General features: G+C 45.9%; 4 protein-coding genes and 1 non-coding gene across 5 annotated transcripts; 2 read left to right on the forward strand and 3 right to left on the reverse strand.

The window, feature by feature from the left end:
* Window positions 1-838: 838 nt before the first annotated feature.
* On the reverse strand, window positions 839-3,476 carry LOC135617113 (AAA-ATPase At5g57480-like). Its single transcript, XM_065117046.1, has one exon. It carries the CDS (start codon window positions 2,446-2,448, stop codon window positions 940-942), a length of 1,509 nt encoding a protein of 502 aa, XP_064973118.1. The 5' UTR covers window positions 2,449-3,476; the 3' UTR covers window positions 839-939.
* A 290-nt stretch (window positions 3,477-3,766) lies between these two features.
* Window positions 3,767-4,908, reverse strand: LOC135617131 (beta-1,3-galactosyltransferase pvg3-like). The gene has a single exon (XM_065117073.1). The coding sequence runs from the start codon at window positions 4,739-4,741 to the stop codon at window positions 3,794-3,796; it is 948 nt and encodes a 315-aa protein (XP_064973145.1). The 5' UTR covers window positions 4,742-4,908; the 3' UTR covers window positions 3,767-3,793.
* Window positions 4,909-5,861: 953 nt separating this feature from the next.
* On the reverse strand, window positions 5,862-6,995 carry LOC135636573 (beta-1,3-galactosyltransferase pvg3-like). The gene has a single exon (XM_065148360.1). It carries the CDS (start codon window positions 6,959-6,961, stop codon window positions 6,014-6,016), a length of 948 nt encoding a protein of 315 aa, XP_065004432.1. The 5' UTR covers window positions 6,962-6,995; the 3' UTR covers window positions 5,862-6,013.
* Window positions 6,996-7,859: 864 nt separating this feature from the next.
* On the forward strand, window positions 7,860-8,502 carry LOC135617153 (histone H4-like). Its single transcript, XM_065117107.1, has one exon. The coding sequence runs from the start codon at window positions 7,875-7,877 to the stop codon at window positions 8,262-8,264; it is 390 nt and encodes a 129-aa protein (XP_064973179.1). The 5' UTR covers window positions 7,860-7,874; the 3' UTR covers window positions 8,265-8,502.
* A 1,913-nt stretch (window positions 8,503-10,415) lies between these two features.
* Window positions 10,416-10,486, forward strand: TRNAG-CCC (transfer RNA glycine (anticodon CCC)). Its single transcript has one exon. It is a non-coding gene; the product is annotated as a tRNA-Gly (tRNA).
* The last annotated feature ends 4,942 nt before the right edge of the window (window positions 10,487-15,428 follow it).

A 15,428-nucleotide genomic window follows, 5' to 3' on the forward strand; every position in this document is an offset into this window, starting at 1 on the left:
AAAAGGACCTAAAGGTTGATGATTGGCATCCAATATATATCTTGCATGCTTCCAGCTGATCACCTCCTTTGTGGTCATCAAACATGGGTCCACTGCCATCAGCTGTAGCTGGACCATGGTTGATGCCTGTTCCATTCAACTCCTCATCCCAAGTCTTTCAACCGGTGATCATGTCCAAGCAGAACATCATAGTCTCCATTGCATGTTCTTAAGCTTGTGATCGCACATATAAGAATATCGGCATCTCCCTTTCAAGCAATGTGTGTGTGTGTGTGTGTGTGTGAGAGAGAGAGAGAGAGAGAGAGAGAGAGAGAGCTGTTGCAGAGAAATGATTTGACTGCAGGAAGTGCCAACTAATTCTGGGGCATCGTTTTAGGTGGTGGGAGGAAGAGGATGAGTCCCACTAGGGGGGAGAAGAATCTCCTCCTCAGGCTCTGAAAGAGTTGCAAGGACTTCTTTGTCCGCATTCAGCAGAGGGATTCGATCGACACTGTTTCTCACACAAAGATATGCATTATCCATCACGTATCTCTCGGTAATCCATCGTTGCTGGCTGGCAGCTTTCCCTTACCAATTCTCTTTTGTGGCATTTTTATCCTTCAGTCGCTCGCGCTGTCTCTTATAAGACAAACCATTAGGTTTCGACCATCGTACCGCAAGATATGATGCTGCCTTCCATACGCGACTTGTCATCATCCTCCATTTTGCAGTAGTTGGAAGCTCAATGAGAGAGCTCAGTCATGTAAAATGGGAATACAGGCAACAAAGCGTGTAGTTGAATGTGGACATCGACAAACAATGCATGCTTGCTCATGCAAGTTGATCCAAACAATAGGAACCTACATGTTCAAGAAGAGTACAGTTTACATGCTCAGTTGACACTGATAACTTAAAAGAAAGAGAAAGATAAAAGCAATGATGGAAGGCTAATACACGTTCCTACTCTTCGTTCTCCCCATTGCACCGATTTGCTGCTTCCTTACCTTCCTTTGGGCTCCCTAATGCCCGCTTCTCCTGCTCTTCCTCCTCGTTCTCCTTCTCGAAGGCCTTCAGAGATCCTCCTCCTCTTCCCTTGTTCTTTGCTCTGTTCTTGAGCACCTCCAACAGCTCCGCCATGGCCTCAAGCTTCTTTCGTCGCCGGTTCTTTATTAGAATCTCGCTGACATCTGCTGGGGTTATGTCGACACCATTAATCACCTCTTCCAGTTCCTTCAGTAGCTCTGCATTCTTCCCCTCGTGTTCCAGCTCGACATCCTCCGGTGACAGATAATTCTGCATCAGCGTCTTTAACGCTTCGTAGGAGCAATAGCTCATGCAGATATGCATGTCCATCCTCCCCGACCTGAGGAGCGCCGGGTCAAGCTTTTCGATATGGTTCGTGGTGAACACGAAGATCCTCTCGTTCCCGCAGCACGACCACAACCCGTCGGTAAAATTCAGCAGCCCGGACAAAGTTATCGTCTTCGCAGCATTGGCGTCATCCGAGCCGAAGGTAGAGTCATAAAGGGGCATTGCCTTCTTCCAGCCGGAACTACGGTTGGTCAGATTGATCGAGCAATCTATGTCCTCGATGACAATGATCGACTTCGAAGTCGTCTTCATCAGAAGCTTACGAAGCTCCGAATTGGTATGCACCTCGGTGAGCTCGAGGTCAAAGACGTCGTAGTTGAGATAATTCGCCATAGCGGCGATCATGCTCGACTTGCCAGTGCCCGGTGGGCCGTACAGCAAGTAGCCTCTCTTCCATGCACGCCCCGTCCTCTGGTAGAAGACCTCCCTCTCCGCGAAGTCCTTGAGGTCGGCCATGATCGCCTCTTTCTTGATCGGGTCCATGGCGAGGGTCTCGAACGTGCTTGGGTGCTTGAACGGCACAGACTCCCACGGGTGAACGCGGGAGTCCATGGCGCCGCCGCGCGAATTGGTGTACAGTAGCCGGTCCTGGTTACTGCGGCGGAGCAGGGTGGCCGTGTCCATAATGTGTTGGAGGTAGGCCTGGAGGATGAGGGGCTTGTCCTTCTTCTTGATCATGAGCGTGAACCCACGTTTCTCGTCGGGAAGGGGGCGCCACGAGAAGGCCTGGGCCTGGCGCTGGGTGACCACGTGCTCCCACGTGGCGGTGGCGCCACCGAAGGTGTCGACAAGGCGGTCGTTGCTGGCGAGGCCGAAGGTGAAGGCGGAGGAGTTGAGGGGCCGGGAGACGCTGAGGCGGGAGGCGGCGACGGAAGCAGAGCCGCTGAGGTAGATCTGGACGGCGTTGTAGAGCTCGTTGGTGTTGACGCCGTCGATCTCGGTGATGTCGAAGTAGCAGGAGGAAGAGAAGCAGTGGCAGAGGCGGTAGAGGAACTTGTCGGATGCGAAACGGAGGTCGGGAGGGAATACGATGTTGATAAGGCTCTGGAAGAAGGCGAACACCCCCATGAGAGAGGCAAGAAATGCCCAAAACTCCATCTTATCTTTCTTGTAGTGGAACCCTGAAGAATGCTTTCTTCTTCCCACTCAAATAAGAATTGAACCGAATTCAGGGAACAGGGGAGAAGAGGTTCTCCTCTGGTTTAGTGTTCTCCTACTCTGTCGTTCTATAGTACTGTTCTTTTCTCTCTTCTTTTTCATAGATGTATCAATTCAGCTTAAGAGGAAAGGGATGAATGCGGTAGAAAAGAAGAAGACAGAGTTCTCTACTAGTTGGCAAATGGCAGATATCTTGAACATGTCTTTAAGAGTGCGGGGGGAGGGGAGTGATGGGCAGTCTTCCTTGTGTGGGACGGGGATTATATAGAGGTGCCTTCCACCTCCTCCGTCCAAAAGGACTTCAAATTATTTCAGAGATCTAACAAGTGGCAAAGAGGAGAGAGGATGGGTTAGAGATTTACTGTGTAGAAGTTGATGGCGATGTATGCATGTGAGCTTGCAGTGATAAGTATGGAATTCGGATGGTGTACTCTAAATCAAATCAAAAAGAAGAAAACCATGGTGGTGGTGTCCTCTGTTGAGGCAAGGGTCTCAGGCTTTTTGGTGAGATCACTTGGCCTTTCTCCTCTTTTGCTCATCATCTGTCAAGTCTTGAAGCTCTTCCTCTGCTACCTGCTACTTCAGCTTTTGATGAAGATTATGGAGCATTCACACAATTTGGTGGAGTGTACAGTGGTAAAGATCTGCTGCAGACATTACGATATCTTTCTCCCACTCTTTTTGTCATCCTTTTCGGCTTCCTGTTTTAACCAGCAAAACTTCGGGCTCGACGGAAGGTTGTTTCCTGCATGTCCCAGGGCCATTAATGGCCTACTTTGGTGGCGTGTCCTCAGTATCCCATCTGTCTCACTCTCCTCCGTTTCGGTGTAGCTCGTCGATATCCGTCTCGAGCCATTCCTACGACCACATGTCTCTTGAGAGAAGCTTCATCTCGTTTTTGTAGACAACCTCGAGATGGGATTCCAACAAAGTCCAACGAGTGGATCGTATAATATGGAACCCAAACGGGTTGCTAGACGAGTCACTCTGTACGGGGATACAAGCATGGATCTCCGGATGAACAGCGTCTCCTCGAGGGCTAAATACTATGGTCTCGTCTCCGGGCATCGGAATTTGCATGCACTGCAACTAGATTTTGCTGCAATATTTTAAGCTCATTGACGCGTTAAGATGGAGTTGGTCTCCTCGATAATCGTATATGTCCAGCGATAGGTTGCTTTCATATGGTAAACTGAGGATGAAGCGATCGAGCAAGAGAATGGCCAAAGCGAAAAAAAGGGAAACAGAGAGAAACAAATCAAATAATAGGTTGCAAGTTTTTCCTTCAGTCGATGTGGTAGAATTTGGATGGCTTCAGGCCGTCGGTGACGTTCAAATACTTGAGGGTTCTCGCCCACTTGAGGTGATCCTTCAGCCGATGCACGGCGATGGTGTCCGGCATGAACTCGTGCGAGCAGGTGTCGATGGGCACCGGGATGGGGAAGTCGTACATGGCGTACTTGGTGTTGTACCTGTTCTTTCCCTTGTTCCCTTCCCTCAGCCATTTCCCGGTCATCATGTCCTCGGCTCCGACGGTGTTGTTCTTGGCGATCTCCGACGTCGATATCCACTCCACCAAGTCCCAGGAGAGCAGGTACCCCATCCCCGACATGTACTCGTGGAACGGATCCATGCTGTCGCAGGGGATCACAAAGCCATAGTACAAGTCCTCCCTCGGCATCTTGTTCAGCGACTCGATCAATTTGGGGAGCCGGAAGTAGATGTCGTCGTCCGCCTTGAGGACGAAGTCGTAGGGCTGGTCGTCGCCATCGGCGCCGTTGAACAGCTTGGGAATGCTGGAGAAGTACGTGTACGTCTTGCCATCGTTCATGTTCTCGTTGCAGTCGAGGATGATGATGTCGTTGTAGCGCATGATCTCCAGGGCGATCAACACGCGCTGGTCCTCCTTGGTCAGGTTGCAGAAGACGAAGCGGACGTCGACGTGGGCGGTGAGGTTGGTCTGGAGGGAGTAGACGAGGCGGAGAAGGTGGCGGCGCTCGTACAGATCTGCGCGGGAGAGGACGCCGATGAGGAGGCGGAAGTCAGGCTTCACCGTGACGGGCTCGGTGAAATGGGTGACGGCAGCGGCGGACGAAGAGCGGCACGCGGTGACGAACGACTGGAGCTCGAACTCCTTCGGGTAGATAACGAGGTATATGAAAGCCAGGAGGGCGAGAGCGAGGAAGACGATACCAACAGTTTTAGGAGGTGGCTTGTGCAAGGAGGGTTTCATGGCTGCTGTGATGTGGATGGTGATCGCTCAAGCCTCAAGGGCCGGGGGGGGGGGGAGTCTGTCACAGAGCAGCACAAGGCGAAGACTTAATAGTCGTATCGTCTGCCCACCCAAACTGCGACCCAATAATACTGTATATAAAGAAATAAGTTAAAACATTGAGTTGGAATCGGATGCGACAAGGGATGCAAGGAGAAGAAGAAGAGCTTTCATGTTAGGTGCAAGGCCACAACGGATCTCATAAGCCGTGGAAGAAGAGAAGAAGAAAAGCTTCAGATTGGGTACAAAGCCATATTTGACCGTCGTGCATCAAAAACGTGTGAATCTAAGCGGAGTAAAGGCGAAGTTTGAGAGAGAGAGAGAGAGAGAGAGAGAGAGAGAGAGTTGAAGAGATCTCACACGGATTACTAAGACGGATCTGAAGAGATGGTGATCACGTGGGCTCTTGACTTGAAAGGAAGAAGAAGGTGGCCTCGGTTCTCGTGTGCGGCTACGACTTGAACGGGTATTGACCGAACCCTTCTTCCTTCGATTGCTGAGAAGGTTAATGTCTTCTTTTTGTAGTTATACGGCTAAAATCGGTAGATACATATGTCTATTGCCTCTTGCATAGATAATTCCATCTCCTCATCGGTGGGCCGTAAATAAAAGTCAAACAAAGTGAGTCAACTCGCAGCGATGGATTCTCATCTCTTAATTGGAAAGTTGAATTAAAGGGAATATAATAATAACAGCACAGTATGTAACTCCGGCAATCCATTTGAGCATCCATGACATCTACGGAGTCACCATTTATATGGTTCGAGTAAGTCGCGTAAATGGTAATGTTTTCATGTTAAGTCGAATCATAATTCGTGGCACGATTATGGCAGCCAGCATCAGATTTCGAACAATATTTTAGGTCTCGATCTGTTGCAAATTGATACGTTCCAGCAGATCCCAATGACCTCTTTCACCTACCTAAATCGATTTGTGCTCTCAATTAAATAAAAGAATACACCTGCTATTGTGTTACTTTTCCTTAAAATCTTCCATATCATCATTCCTTTTCACTTCCAACACATGTTTTAGTTAGGAATATTGAATCACTTCCAACGCATGAGATAACTGCTATTAGATTTCCGACGGAGAACTGACTGTTACGGTATCTTGCAGTTGACAATGTCTAATATGGATCTCCATCGATCGTTGCATGGCTGAGCAGAGCAAGTCATGTGGGAAAAAAGAATCATTGATGACCGAGAGAAGAAGGCAAGATAGAAGGGAAGCGCTTCAAGGAATATGATACAGCTTAGAGGGCTTCAACCCCGCAGTGACGTTGAAGTAATTAAGGGTCCGCGCCCACCTCAGGTGGCTCTTGAGCTTGTGGACCGCGATGGTGTCCGGGATGAACTCGTGGCGGTGGCACGTCCGCGGCTCCTCCATGTAGTCGTACATCGCCGGCTCCATGTTGAACTTCTTACCTCGGCCTCCTTCTCTCATCCATAGCCCGGTCTGGAAGTCCTCCGGCCCAACCTGGTTCTTTCTGGGCAACTCCGACGTCGCGATCCATTCCACCAAGTCCCAGGATAATAGATATCCCATTCCGGTCATGTAGTTGGTTTTATGTTGCGGGATCCAACAGGGATTGATCAACCCATAGTAGACGTCCTCCCGAGGCATCTTCCTGAGTGATTCTGCCAGGTTATGAAGCCGGAAGTAGGCGTCGTCGTCCACCTTCATGACGTAGTCGTAAGGCCGGTCGCCGCCGTTGCTGCCCTCGAGCATCTTCGGCAGGCTGGAGAAGTAAGCGTAGGTCTTGCCGTGGTCCATGTTCTCGCCGCAGTCGAGGATGATGATGTCGTCGTAGAGCACGATCTCCATGGCCACCAGCACTCGCTGCTCCTCCTTGGTCAGGTTGCAGAAGACGAAGCGGACGTCGATCTGGGCATTAGTGATGTTGGATTGGAGGGCGTAAACGTTTCGCATGAGGTGGCGGCGCTCGTAGCTGTCGGGGAGAGAGAGGATGCCCATTAGGAGACGGAAGTCCGGCTTCGGGGTCACAGTCTCGATGAAGGTGGCGACGGAGGAGGGCGGCTGGGAGCCGCACCGGGAGGTGACGATGGACTGGAGCCGGAACTCATTCGGGTAGACAACAAAGAAGATCAAAGCTACCAGCGCTGCTGAGAGGAGGATGAAAGGAATGGTGGATGGAGAGGAGTGCAAGGAAGGCTTCTTCATGACTTTTCCGGCTAACCCAGAAAGATGATAACAGTTGGGAGTCTTATAGTTGGAAGTGTTTCACCGATTACTCGAAGATGAGCAATTTGTCTTCCAATGACTCGGAGTAAACATGGTTCTTCAATTCCACAAGATCACATGACCGATCTACCCGCACGTGACGATGCATGGGAGAATGCGACGGTGAGGAGGAGTTTAGCCTTACAATAATAATATAGTCTTCATGCAAGCTGCTTCCTCCTGTCTTTGCTGCACTCTTTAAGGGGTTGGGTTTGACTCCTAAGATCTGATGTCAACTCTGGGAACACGAAGCAACGTTTTAAATGTATCGTGTAAGGGAGCCCTAAGGACGAGGGATGTTGTTTGCCTCCTTCACTCGGATCACAGGATGCACCACAAAGGTTTGTTCATTGCTGGACATTGTACATTACTGCTACTGTTCCTCGGGAGATCATGTATCATGGGATCGTGCACGATCTTGGAAACCGAGTTCCATCGACTTGGCTTTAAAGACACAGAATCGACATCTGACTATAGTATTGATTTCAGCGGGTCAACCACTGTAGCAAATAAAAACAAGATTAAGTGCTTCAGCAGACAGCAAAGAGAGGTGCTCAAACCATCGACCACGAAACATAAGCCACCAAGGAGAAAGAAACAAGGTTTGATAATCCGAACCGAACCACTTAAATATGGGCCAGAGAAATAGACCGTTGGTTTGGGATTTAGATCGGGTATGCTCTATTAGGCTATCGGATCCCATGGGCCGTATCAAGCAGGCTCGATCCACTCATTCCAGTTCCAACCAATGGCATACTAGATGTCCACATCGCACGGCTATTAACAAAAAGAAGGCCTTCTCACGGATCGACAACTCATCCAACGGCCATCCTTTTCCTAAGTCCTCGATATAATGAACCTCTCTCCTTCCCGTTCCAGCACCAGATCAAGGAACGTGAGGAGCGCGTGGGAAAGAGACAGCGAGAGCAAGATGTCCGGGCGAGGAAAGGGAGGGAAGGGGTTGGGGAAGGGCGGGGCGAAGCGCCACCGCAAGGTCCTCCGCGACAACATCCAGGGCATCACCAAGCCGGCCATCCGCCGCCTCGCGCGCCGCGGCGGCGTCAAGCGCATCTCCGGGCTCATCTACGAGGAGACCCGCGGCGTGCTCAAGATCTTCCTCGAGAACGTTATCCGCGACGCCGTCACCTACACCGAGCACGCCCGCCGCAAGACCGTCACCGCCATGGACGTCGTCTACGCCCTCAAACGCCAGGGCCGCACCCTCTACGGCTTCGGCGGTTGAGCTCCCCTCCCGTGCTCGTCCCATTGGCCTCCGTAGGGATTTCTTTTGGTTTCTCCTTAGTGACTGGATCGAAGTATGTCATCATGTATAAAGAGAGCAGTTCATTGGAGTTCCAAAGACGTGCTTTATTAGCGGCATTACAGATTTCTGTGGATTTAGAAGCTATACTTGTCATTGGTTTTGTTTGGGATCATAACAGCCGATAGTAATTCGAAGACGCAGGGTTGAGTTTTCGTGACATGTAGGTGTACAATATCATATGGTGGCCGTACTGTTTCAGTATGAATCCCAATCTAATCACTCTTTTATCGTGAATAAGAGTCGTGACGATTTTAATCGACTCGTCTTGGTTCAGCAATTCGACCCGGTCTGAATCGGATTTGAGTGGTTCACGCTTTAGTTCGAGCCAGTCTCGAACCTGTCGCGACGCTATGGGCCCCGTTACAGCTCAACGACCGGAGAAGCTTCCACGGGCCGTTTCTCTCCCTGTTCTTGCACCCCGTCGCCGTCGGTGGCGATCTCCGCCTTGTCTGCCGATTTCTGATGTCTTCCATCACCATGGCCGCCGGCATCCTTTTCGGCGCGAGCACAAAAAGATACCACTTGGGCTGCGGTTTCATGGCCGACGGCGGGTCCGGGTCCGACGCTGCCCTCCCTTGCCCTTGCCGCTTCCCCGCGGGACCTCGGGGCTGGCGGCTCTCGTCGAGGGATTCAGTCCGCCGGTGGACCAAAGGAAGGGTTCTGGGCGGCGGTGGACGGGGCTGGGGAGAAAGAAGCTTCCCCTCGAGGAATACGTCCTCAGCGTAGCACATATCGATGGCGGGGGTGAAGAACTCGAAGGCTTCCGGAGAAGAGGAAAGCGCTCGGTGCACGGGGGACGGCTCCGGGCCGCTGGGTCCTTCCCGGACGGCGATGGGGATGTATCGGAAGGAGAGGGAATCGTGGGAGTCGGACATCGACGGCTTCTGATCATCGACAACTGCCATGGCCTGTACTTTGGTGCGTGGGCATGGATGAGGGTATTCCGGGAAGAAGATACTTTGGACACCCGCGATAAAGAGAAGGCAAACTTGATTGGCTTGGAGAGCGGAGGGAAGCATTATTTAAAGGGAAAGGGCGCAGCATTTAGGGAATGAACGACTTTGGTGTATCTTTCGGCCTTTGGGGTCTGTCCTCATCTGTTTTCCCAAAGACATTGGGATGCGAAGGCATTTGGGACTTTGTCATGTTGCTCTTCGTCAGGGAAAAGAATATAATGGGGTGGGTGGGTAGGTGGGTGGGCCTTACTCATTTGAAGTATCAATTTATGGTGCTTGCAAGAAACTCAAGATGCCTCTGTAACATATGCAAATGGGTTGGCAGTCATTCCACGCATTAATTCCCTTTCTGTGTAATGTTCTGATATGTAGATGATGGTTTTTATTGAAATAATATCCGTTATGAGTGAACGATATTTTCATGTAAATACTTAAACTTGGAGTTCACTACAGCAGTGATTGATATGCTACCATGAGTATGGTAAATAATAGACTGTTGCTTTCTTATGTCTACTTCGGTTATCTTACGCGATTCATTCCTTAGCAGTGAGTTTTTCTACGTGGCAGGAACAAAATAGTATCGTCTATATCAGTGTCTGATCCTAGCAAAAGCAAATCACTCGTAAATCCACAGTCTAATATAAAGTCGACTCAGTGCTGCGTGCGTCTCTTGCTTTTATCTGAAGAAGTAACGCTACATGTGTCTGGCATGGAAATTGACGACAAGCTCTTCTCGTTGAATACGTACGAGACGGCAGCGAGGTGCGTGAATCGCCGTCTAGACTTCCATCTTCGTTTTGCTTCCCATCCATCGCCGCCCTCGACGCTTTACGAAGGTGGCCTTCACGAAGAACAGGAAAGCCGAGCCTTGCCGTCGCTGTCGTGGGGAGAGACGCTCACTTACCTTTTCCACGACGTTGCAGCCACCCTTTCTTTGACTCTCTAGAAGAACGAACATAAGCAGAGGCTTCGGCCGCAAGAGAACGTAAGCAGATCTGCAATATGGCGGATATTCGACTAAGCAGATATGTGCTCCTTATAATACTTGGCGTGGGTGCCATGAAGGGCCTTTATTATTGGATAATTAAGTACCACGTGTGAGACCACTAAACGAGCGCATCTGGTGTAGTGGTATCATAGTACCCTCCCACGGTACTGACCGGGGTTCGATTCCCCGGATGCGCATTATCATTTTTGTTTTGTAAAATTATAAGCACGAATACAACAAAGGATGAATTAATGAATCATAAACTTTTTTAAGATCAAGTATAAAACTCATCTTTAATATAATGGGATGAGGGACTTATTTGGATTACTCACTTTGGATTAATAACTGGGCATTGGAGATATCGAGTCAGGAAACCTCTCTTTACCTTAATCTTTGTGTAGGTGACACCTAGGGAGCTCGATATTTCCACCTTGAAGACATCTTGGATAACTCTACATATACGGGCCTTCTACTAATCCTTATAATGAATGCTTGAGTGAGGAGGCCCTACCATGGACCTACAGTATATATATATATTATGATACTTTTTTATCTATGCAATATGAATCAAATTATGATTAGATCATGATTTATATATATATAAATCATGATTACAGTACTTTCCACCTTGAAGACATCTTGGATAACTCTGCACGGGCCTTCTACTAATCCTCATAATGAATGCTTGAGTGAGGAGGCCCTACCATGGACCTACAATACTTATATATATATATATATATATATATATATATATATATATATATATATATATATATATATATATTATGATGCTTTTTTATCTATGCAATATGAATCAAATCATGATTAGATCATGATAATGAGATCGATTCACCTTTAAACACATATCGTAAATAATCCATGATGTATTTATACTCGTCCATATGATAGATGCAACTGATCTCATAGTTGCTCGTGTGATGACACTAGGGATATAATACAGGTGCTCATTAGGGAATGAGTTTACTGATTGATTCGCTTACAGAATGTTGAATGATTGATGATGCCTTATTGTCAGGTAGTGATTTCATAGTCCCAGTAGTGTATCTGGTCCTTAAACTTAAAGACACCAAGGATATCTTGTATAAGTGTTCAACTCTTTGATACGAGACTTATATGTTTGGATGTCCCAAATCTAACACAACCGGTCATCGGGAGTGATAATCAATTTTACGAGGGCTATTAAGTGTCGATAGAGGATAATCCACTCTCGGTGTCATGAGAGGAATGTCTCATGTATTATTGCTCAGACAAATCCCTGACTATAGTCATTCAGATTGAGAGAGAAAGGTCTCCGGGAGAATCCGATTAGAGCAAGACTCGAGTAGAAACTGTATGGGTCTGACAGCATCATGCTCGGTATACGATCTATGAAATATTAGATGGATGAGGGACTATAGATGCACGACAACTGAGGTCAGACATATTCAATGGATTGGATTCCTCTGTATCATTTGAGGACTGCGGCGTAATAGCCTAGTACATATACAGTCGATGAGTCAAGTGAATTATTATGAAGATAATAATTCACTGCATTAGAAAGAGTTTTGACAGGTATGACTCACGGCTAGCTCGATATTAGGCCTAGAGGGTCATACACATATGGTAGGCATTGCGATGAGTAGAGGTTCGGATATGAAATATCCATCGAAGCTCCTATCTTATTGGATATCCATTAAGTACTTGAATTATTGGATCTAATGGATGAGATTCAATAAGAGCCCATAATAGATTATTAGATAGAGATCCACAAATCTAAGAGATTGTGTAGTTGGATAAAGATCCAATACCCAATAGGATATGATCCATTAGGGTTAAGCTGACATGAGACTTCTATAAATATGAGGGTTTCAATTGTTTATAGGCTAAAGCTTTTTACTTCCTCTCATATTCTCTTCCTCTTCTCCACCTCAGAACATGCCTGAAGTTTTGAAGAGCGTCGTCGCAGCCTTGTTATTTGGATCATCACTAGAGAGGAGGGTGCTTGACCTCCTTTACCCTTTCCTAGAGATCTGTAGGGATTCAGGGATATACGATATCTCTATGTAACACAATCTATCTCGCACGTGGTTTTTTATTTCGTGGATTTTTATGTACCAATCTTCGCACAACGACGAACATATCTTTGAGAATTAGCGATTTTGTTTTTTGTTCTTTTGTTGCGCATGTGATGTCAACCCTAAGATTTTTCAACAGCAACCACCCTTTTCACACGTGGACAGACTAGTCGAATGAATGAGATTCCTCTATATCATTTGAGGACTATAGTATAGTGGATAAGTATGTTCGTAGTCGATGAGTCATATGAATTATTATAAAAATAATAATTTACTGAGCCAGAATGAGTTCTGATAGTTATGACTCACGGCCAACTCGAAATTGGACCTAGAGAATCACACACATATAGTAGGTGTTGCGATAAGTAGAGGTTCTAATATGAGATATTCGTTAAGCCCCTATCTTATTGGATATCTAATAAACCCATGAATTATTGGATCGTGTGGATAAGATCCAATAAGAGCCAATGAGAGATTACTTGGTAGAAATCCACTAAACTAAGAGGCTTAGGTAGTTAGATGGAGATCCAATGCGCAATAGAGCAGGACCCATTATGGTTAAGTTGACAATAACATCTATAAATATGGGAGAACTAAAAGGGCATAAGCTAGACCTTTTTTTGCTACCACCTCCTATACTAACCTCTCCCGCTTCTCCTCAGCCAAACACCCCAGTTTGGGGTGTGTAGATAGTAAGAAGGCCCGACCCCTTCTTGATTGCATGGTGCATATGGAAAAAGGATTATGCAATGATTTGAAGAGTATCTTCGCAGTGCATGTCGTATGGATCACTATAAGAGAGGAGGATAGTTGACCCCCTTCAACCTCTCCCATAGATATATAATTTTTTTAGGGATATACGATCTCTTTAGGTAACACATCTTTTATATATGTGTAGTTAATCGATTTTACATTTTTTTCGCACACCAATCTTCACACGACGATAAGAAACTATTTTATGCAAGAAATCTAAGGTTTTTGTTTTCTATTTTTCTACTATGCATATGATGATATCCTAGATTTCCTAATAGTATTTTCAATAATACTTACAGCAAGAAAGCTCCACCCCTATTTTTAAGCACATGCCATATAGATGATCACCAACCAACCACTTTAATAGATTTTTATTCAACGTCTCAGGTCCACTATTGAGAATGTTAGTAGAGTTGGGTGAATTCGATATTCAATATGTGGGAATACATTATCGACTAATCATCATCCAACACATCACCACCACATGATGTCCAAAGAGGAAGGAGAAGACAAAGGTCACCCCTTGACCCAATTGCCCACATGGAGGATTATCCAAAGCAGGCAATCATAAGCTTTTTTTCTTGTCCTTTATAATCAAAAAAATAATCGTAAGCTTCTTTCTTACCTTTATAATCATGTATAAAAGCTCACTTAAAATAGAGGGCAAGAAGATTTCTTTGAATGACATACATTCATATTTGTATATCTCATATTACTAATTTGACTATCGAAGGAACTGAGTCGGAAAACCTCTCTTGATCATAATTTTCATGTAGGTAACATTTAGGGAGTTTGATGTTTTCACCTTAGAGATATCTCATATAATTCTATGCATATGAATCCGGATCCTATCGAAAGGCATCAACCATATTTTTCGTAATAGATTGTTGCTTTATTATGCTCATTTTGGTTGATAAAGTAAATAATACTCTATTGCTTTTGTTGAGATTTGATTCTAGTTATCTATCTAGATTATTATCATGATCTAGTGGTTACATGATGATTTCAATAACCACTTGAATCATGATCTAGTAGTTATAAGGTGGTTTCATTAACCACCTTATGATCTAGTAGTTATAGGGTGGTTTTCATTAGGTCCTATAAATAGGACCGTAGTTCATGTAGCAAGGTATTGGTATATACATTGAGAAAGAGAGATTGAGGAGAGGAAGATAGAGAGTCTGTGTGCATTTGGTATCTTGTAAGTGTCTTTTCAATCCTCCTGCTTTTAATACTACATCAGTTTTCTTGAGTCAAAAGGATTCTTTTTACTCGTATCGTAGTATTCTGTTTTTTCCTTGCTCCTCTATCCCCAACATTTGTGGTATCAGAGCCTAGTTTCAATATGAACTGGGCATTATGGCTTTTAACGGCAATTCCGTGTCTCAACCCCTTATCCCTATCTTCTCGAGTAAAAGCTATGAATTTTGGAGTATCAAGATGAAAACTCTATTCAAGTCTCAAGATCTTTAGGACTTAATAGAGAATGGATATGCAGATCCAGATGACGAAATCAGGCTGAGGGAGAATAGAAAGAAGGACTCAAAGGCATTGTTCTTCATTCAACAAGCTGTACATGAGACGATCTTCTCAAGAATTGCAGCAGCGACAACCTCAAAGCAAGCTTGGTTGATACTTCAAAATGAATTTCAATGCTCATCAAGGGTGATTACGGTAAAACTTCAAACCTTCCGTCGTGAGTTTGAAATTTTGTTCATGAAAAGCAATGAATCGGTGCAAGATTTTCTTTCTCGAGTGACTGAAATTGTTAGTCAAATGAAATCTTATGGTGAACATCTTCCTGATCATATAATTGTTGCAAAAGTTTTGAGAAGTTTAACTCCGAAATTTGATCATGTTGTTGCCGCAATTGAGGAATCAAAAGATTTATTTACTTATTCATTTGATGAACTAATGGGTTCATTGCAAGCACATGAAGTAAGGTTGAACAGATCACTTGAAAAAAGTGAAGAAAAAGCATTTCAGATTAAGGAGGAGTTTTCTACTTCAAAAGAAGACAAAAAATCAACAGGAAGAGGACGTGGCAGAGGAGGATTTCGTGGTAGAGGAAATGGAAGAGGTCTACTTCAAAAGAAGACAAAAAATCAACAGGAAGAGGACGTGGCAGAGGAGGATTTCGTGGTAGAGGAAATGGAAGAGGTCTACTTCAAAAGAAGACAAAAAATCAACAGGAAGAGGACGTGGCAGAGGAGGATTTCGTGGTAGAGGAAATGGAAGAGGAAGAGGACACTTTGATGAACAAGGGCAATCAAATTATGATCAAAATTACAAAAGTGGAATTCAATGTCAC

This window comes from Musa acuminata, chromosome BXJ1-3 (assembly GCF_036884655.1).
Source record: "Musa acuminata AAA Group cultivar baxijiao chromosome BXJ1-3, Cavendish_Baxijiao_AAA, whole genome shotgun sequence".
Lineage (NCBI taxonomy): Eukaryota > Viridiplantae > Streptophyta > Magnoliopsida > Zingiberales > Musaceae > Musa > Musa acuminata.